Genomic DNA, 6,879 nt, shown 5'->3' on the forward strand with positions numbered 1-6,879 from the left:
CCCTGCTCCAATTCCTTACTTCTTCTCTCTCTTCTCTCCATAGAGAATAATAAAAGATTTGAAAACTTATTTTGGGAGCATAGAGATTTTCACATTCACTAGTATCTACAAGGGGACATCAAAAAGTTCATAGAAAAGTAGAGTTAAAGTCTGAATTTATTTTGCTTTAAAATTTTCTGAAACCCCATGCATAATTTTTTCATGATACGCATTTTCTGTGAACTTTCTGAAGACACTTTATACAGCGGTATTCTTTAGGTGAACAAGTAGATGTAAAACATCACATCTTTTTTCTTCCTCTGAGCAGATTCACAAGCAGTCCGAGAAGGTCAATAACTTGTAAAAATTACAGGAACTCATTTTATGCCTTTGTCATTTATCCAGGCTCTGTTTCTCTGTTTGCAGATCAGTCCAAGCAGGTGGTAGTTGAATCTCTCTACATTATCAGTTGCTATGGGACCTTAGTGGAGCACACGATGGAGCCACGACCTCTCAGTACTTCCCCTAAAATTAGTGATGACACGCCACTGGAAATGGTGACATCACCGCGAGCCAGCTGGACTCTAGTTAGGTAGTACCTCCTTTCTTTTCTTTCAACATTTTTTTGGGGGTATGTAAGCTTAAAAGGTACCATTTGATAAATTTTGTGATATGCATGCTTCTGTGAAGCCATCACCAAAATTAACTTGATAAACGTGTGTCTTGTCCCTTTGTATTATATCAATTTGCTCCTCTTTTTAACCTCTCTTCTTTCATCTAGCAAACAATAGTTTATGACTTTTTCAGTTGACATTTTACATACAATAACATTCACTGTTAAAGATGACTTTTGACAAAGTTGTGCACCCATCAGTACAATTTTCATTATCCTAAAAAAATAAACTCAAACTTATTTGCATTCACTCTTCATTTCCCTCCAGCCCTTCACTCCAGTGTAACTACCAGTTAATTAATTTCATCTCTATGGATTTGCCTACTCTCATTAGTTCAGATAAATGGAATCATTTAATATGTGACCTACAGTGTCTGGATTCTTTCACATAGCATGCAATCGAGGTCTCTTCATATTGTAGCATGTATCATAACTTCTTTCTTTTTTATGGCCCAATTATATTCCATTATATGAATATACCACCTTTTGTTCATCTGTTCATTAGGTGATGGACATTTCTACCATTCAGCCACTATTAATACATGTCCATTTGTGTACAGAATTTCAGGTGGACGTATGCCTTCAGTGGTCTTGGGTATATACATGGGAGAGTGTCTCTGCTTGAACTCGTTTTCTCCTTGCACTTCTGTGTTATCTTTTCTTGGATTCCTACTTCCTCTATTTGTACTCTCACGCTCACTGAAAATAGACAGTAGCATTGAGATAGCTGTAAAGAGGAAAAGAGGAATATAAATAGACTTGAAGGCTTCCTTTAAATGATTCCACAAGTACAATGGCTAAACATTGTAGAAATGTTTATTGAATCAGAGACCAGCTGAATCCTCTGCAAGGCCTGAAGCCCTAAGGTTGATCAAGGCTTCAGATTTCTGGGTTCGCTTGAAAAAACACCAGGTTCATATGTGAGAGTCCAGGATCCTGAGGGGCTTACGGGCTGGGAAAGTGGATCATTACGTAAGAGATTCTGTCGAGGATGCTTCCCCCCTCCCGCCGTTGTGTGCACACATGCTTTCTATCATAAGAAAAGAATCTGAGTTTATCTCAAAAGTCCATAATGATTAGAATCTTTATGAGAAAGCATAAAGAAGGAGAGTATCCTGGAATAAAATCTGTTCAATAAAGTGCATTGTTCAGGAGAGAAAAGAAATTGCTCTGACATGTGTAGAAGGGACAGACAAAAATGAATATGAAAATGATTCTCCTCCTTTTGACATTTTAAAATATTCTTATATTGATTTTTTGAGGCTCCAGCATTCTTCAGTATTCCGTTACTGTACTGGATTGATCTGATCAATATCTGATTTATCAAGCTTATGTAGGAGTGGGCAGATCTAATTAAAATCACTGTTCTATCATTGTTAAAATAGTGAATTATTTTGGAACTTAGATGCTAATTAAATCTATAATTCATCCATTTACACAGCGGTGGTTAATTTTTTTTATCATTTTTCAATGCTTCATTTAAAAATATACACATTTTGTAAGAGATAGAGCTCTAAAAATTGTCAAAAGTTACATAAAATTAGAGCTACTTACTTGTAACATATGAATTCTATACTTCCTTCTGTTCTATCTTTTGGATGATTTGTCTGTCCTATTGGAGGATCTTCTGCTGTTCAGTTAATGTGGGCTCCACGTTATTTGTAAGATACATTGCCACCTTCCCATTCTTTTTAAGCATATGGCCTTGTGTTTCAGGTTTCAGCACATTTATTTTAATGATTCTAAGTTCATTTTAATGATTAGAAAAAATAGTGTGAATTTATATCAGGGTCTCTAAGTGATGACAGTCTTGGTGACATGCATCCCAGCTTTTAATGTTCTTCTGCTATTTCCTTAGAACCCCTCAATGGAATGAATTGCAACCACCATTTAATGCAAACCACCCCTTACTCCTTGCTGCAGATGCAGTGCAGTATTATCAGTTCCTGCTTGCTGGCTGTAAGTAGTTCTTGATTTTTTTTCCTTCCATATGGTCATTTCAGTTTCATCTTAAAATGCTGGCTTTTAAAGCAATAATGCATATTACCACTTGTCTGAAGGACTAAGACCTTGAACAGAATGAAGCAGGTAAGGTGTTTAGTACAAATGTAAACCATAAGCCTTAGCACACGGTAAGTATGCCTTGGGCTACTCACATTCCCTGCCCATGACCTACACCTCTGCAGTGATCTTAGTAAATTGATGGAGAATATCTGGTAGACTGAAAAAACAAAAACAAAAAATCTACATGAGAATACTAGGATATAATAAACAGTTTCAGAAGCATGAACTCCATTTCTAACATACACACACCAAATTAAGCACTTATACCAACAGGTCTTTCTTTTTATAGAATTTTACTTGCAATAATGAAGTAATACTTTCAATTTCATTTTTGTTGTTTGTTTCAAGTGTAAGTTTTAACATTTATAGAGGTTGCATCGGATTCATTGAGCTATTACAGATACAACTTTTTTTTTCATGGGATGCATGAAAAGATAATTTAATATTTATTATCTGGTTTGTAGTTTTAGAGTTAAAATTCTTTACAATTAAAATTCAATTTGTAGAAAGAACTGAAACCTTAACTCGAGGCTTCTGAATACTGCGTATTTTTTTAAAAAAATCACTGAAAATCAACATTGACTTTTTTTGTGCAGTTTTGTTGTATTTAACTTATTTTCCTGCCTGGTATAGTAAAAAGCATGAATTAAAATAGTTCTGAAACTGTTTTATTTCATTTTTATAATGTGTTATATATTATACTGGAAACAGAGATTTTACAGACTTTGCTTTCATGTTATGGAATGCCATGGCTGTGATAAATAGTTGGCAGACTTGTGCTCTCTTACAGGAGTTGAACTCCGCCTTTTCTAGCACCTACTTATTATATGCCTAATATTTGTGATTTAAAGGTTAATAGGATTTTGCTTCTGTCCTCAATGAATTCGCTTTCTAATTCAGGTGACAGACGTTTAATAAAGAAATAAAGTAAAATGGAGAATAGATTATCAGTGGAAGGTTATACATTGGACTATGAGGGCAGAGACAGAAGTTGGTAAAGGCATTGCAGAAGGGTAACATGTAACTGGTTTTCAAGATGAAAGCAGAGTATATAGAAGTTGTTTCAGCAAATATTTAACTATCATATGTACTGCAAAAAGCATGTCATAAACATAGTACTAAATAAAAATCATGAACACATTTTCTACCACCTCTCCAAAGGGGCAAAAATAATAGTTGAATAAAGCATAGTTGACTAATAGGTGAATTAAGCATAGTTGACTTTCAGAGTTATCAGTTTTTGTTTCGTTGTGTTAATTTGATACATATTAGGTATGTTCACTAGACAAACAGTAGCAAGTTCAAAATATTTAAGAAAAAGTAAGGGTAAAAATAAGAAAATGCAACTAGCTAATTGACATTACTTTATTTTTGCTGCCCCAAATACCTTTGTCTAATTCTTAGAACAACAAAAGTCTTCAGGTGCATCGTTTAAGAACCACCACTGTTGGCAGTAGCAAGCCATCAAATGTTTCCCAGCCTAGCAGTAACACTATCAGAATTGCATTTCAGAAAGATCAGTCCAGCAGCTTTACAGCATGAGGTTCAGAGGAGGGGAGTGGAGGCTTATGATCCTGGAACAAGATGAGAGTTTTAATTAATTCTGTATTACAGAGAAGACAGGATAGACCAGTGAGCTGTTGAGGACTTGGACTAGAAAAGAATTAGAAATAATTTGAATGTAAGTCACTGGTGATTCTATGGTTTCTTATTATATTACATATTCTACATCACACTTTAGATCTTTTGAATTCCAGATGCACAAGCATTGGGATACAGATAAAAAGACCTGTCCCATAAACCTCTCGATAATTTCATAAATAAAAAGTATCAATTACATTCCACTCTTTTCTTAGCCAAAAGACCAAGAAATTATGAACATATCAATTATAATGCTTGCTCTTATATTTTGATGATCAATGACATGAAGCTAAAGTTTTTGTTAAGACTTTAAAACAAGCAACTAGTCGATGGTGTAGTGGTTACGTTGCTGGACCTCCACATGGCCGACCACGGTGTGAGTCCTGGACCTGGCAGCTTGAAATTCACACCGAGTGTATGTGCTTGCATGCTCAAAATCCCAAGAGGAGAAGGGATTGTAGTGTGACCATCACTCCTGGGAGATCATTTCTCGTTTTCGGTTTGTCTGCAGAGTGTGTGTGTACCCTATAGCAAACACACAAACAAACAAACAAAAAAACTCTCTTAAAAAAAAAACTATAAAACAACACATACTTAAAAAAAGAATTACTTTATTTTATTCATTATTGTTATTATTATTAAAATTGCTATAGGGCACATGCACTCACCAGAGGGAGACAGAGAGAGAGGGAAAAATAGAGCAGAAAAGTGAGAAAGCTAGCCACCAGGCCTAGGACAAACTGCAGTCAGCCGTGTGAGTTCAGCAGTTTCACTACCACGCCATCTGCTGGCTCCAACAATATAAACTTTTAAGCATCATTGCAAAACTTTATTTTGTATCTACAAGTACATATTTGCAAGTAATAGATTCCTGGGACTTTAATAGAATTTATGAATTCATTTTAATATTCAGCATTAATAATGGAATATCTATTCTGGGTATGGGATTGATTCTGATCACATTGTAATGCCATTTATGTATATGACAATCATAATTAGTATATTTTCTTTTATCTTGTTAAATGTTATTCTAGACATAATCAGAAAAAAAATCAAAGATAGCTTAATTCTATAATAATTGTTATATTAAATCACCCCCCCAGAGGGGATGGCCACGCCACAATCCCTTCTCCTCCATTCTCCTCTCAGGATCTTGGGCATGCACACACACATGCCCGGCGTGGGTTTAACCCACTGGGTCCAGGACTTGAACTGCGGTCGACTATATGAGAGTCCAGTGACATAGCCATTATGCCAACTGCTGGTCCCCATAATTATTATATTACCTTTTTACACTGAGAGTAGAGAGTAGAGAGTAGAGATATGGAATTAGACTCATTTTTAAAGTCAAGTTTTCTTACATAAAGATTGAGAGTCCTGAACATGCCAGTCTGTGACATGACTGAAACAATGAAAAGCACAGCACATGGGCATTTGCATCAAAAGAACAAAAGCCAGAAATACAGTTGGTAGAAACAATACTGGCACCAGTTTAAAGAGAATGCCTTTACTTGACCATCTGTTGCACCCTTTTTGCAAGTTAGATCCTCATTAAGAAGACTTTATTACTCCTTGTTTTCTCTCCAATTCTCCTTACTGAAGGCATTTAAAAAGATACTGTACTTCTTAAAATACAAGTACACCAGAGCTGATGCCAAGAACTGCAGCTTTCTTTAACCATTTTGAAAATCAACTATTTCCCAACTTAAGACTTTGATGTATTTCTAAGTGTATTTCAAATGTAACTTTGAAGAGCAGAGCTCTAATACAAACATCACAAATGTTAGAAGCATTTTCTTTTTTTGTATTTGGATCTGTGCATCAAGTAAAACAGAATCACACAGACTCCGGAAATTGTAATAATAGTAGACAAAAATGATGTAAATGGGAATGGGAAAGAGATGTTGTCGAAGGGAGTAGGAGAGCAGGATGTTTAGCAAGGAACCCCTACTCCCTTCCAGCCCTGTAATCATAATAAATACTCTGCTAGTTGATAAACACAGTTCTGCATATTTGACAAAAGGGTAACCTGGTGGGAGAAGAAAAAGAATGCTAAAGACTTTCTACCTATGTGGAAATTGAAAAATGACCTTATAGAGGTTGTGATGAAAAATGACTAGGGGCTAGCAGGTGGCATGGTGGTTAAGGTGCTGGACATTCCCACTTGGCCAACCATGGTTTGAGTATTGGACACACACCACCTCCCCACCCCGTGTCTGTGTCTGGTCAAATTAAATAATTATTTTTTAAAAAAGAAAAAAATGATAACTAGAGCCAACAATATAAACTTTTAAGCATCATTGCAAAACTTTATTTTGTATCTACAAGTACATATTTGCAAGTAATAGATTCCTGGGACTTTAATAGAATTTATGAATTCATTTTAATATTCAGCATTAATAATGGAATATCTATTCTGGGTATGGGATTGATTCTGATCACATTGTAATGCCATTTATGTATATGACAATCATAATTAGTATATTTTCTTTTATCTTGTTAAATGTTATTCTAGACATAAT

The 6,879-nt window shown here is 35.2% G+C and overlaps 1 protein-coding gene across 2 annotated transcripts in view; it reads left to right on the top strand.

Annotated features, from left to right (window-relative positions):
• The window catches only part of BCAS3 (BCAS3 microtubule associated cell migration factor), a 341,361-nt gene that overhangs the window by 283,137 nt on the left and 51,345 nt on the right, over nucleotides 1-6,879 (top strand). For both annotated transcript variants that reach the window (XM_006154459.3, XM_006154460.3), the window contains 2 exons: nucleotides 406-571; nucleotides 2,511-2,611. In XM_006154459.3, the coding sequence (XP_006154521.1) occupies nucleotides 406-571; nucleotides 2,511-2,611 (267 nt within the window). The remainder of the gene's footprint in view (nucleotides 1-405; nucleotides 572-2,510; nucleotides 2,612-6,879) is intronic.

Source organism: Tupaia chinensis, unplaced genomic scaffold (genome assembly GCF_000334495.1).
Source record: "Tupaia chinensis unplaced genomic scaffold, TupChi_1.0 Scaffold000407_4, whole genome shotgun sequence".
Classification (NCBI taxonomy): domain Eukaryota; kingdom Metazoa; phylum Chordata; class Mammalia; order Scandentia; family Tupaiidae; genus Tupaia; species Tupaia belangeri.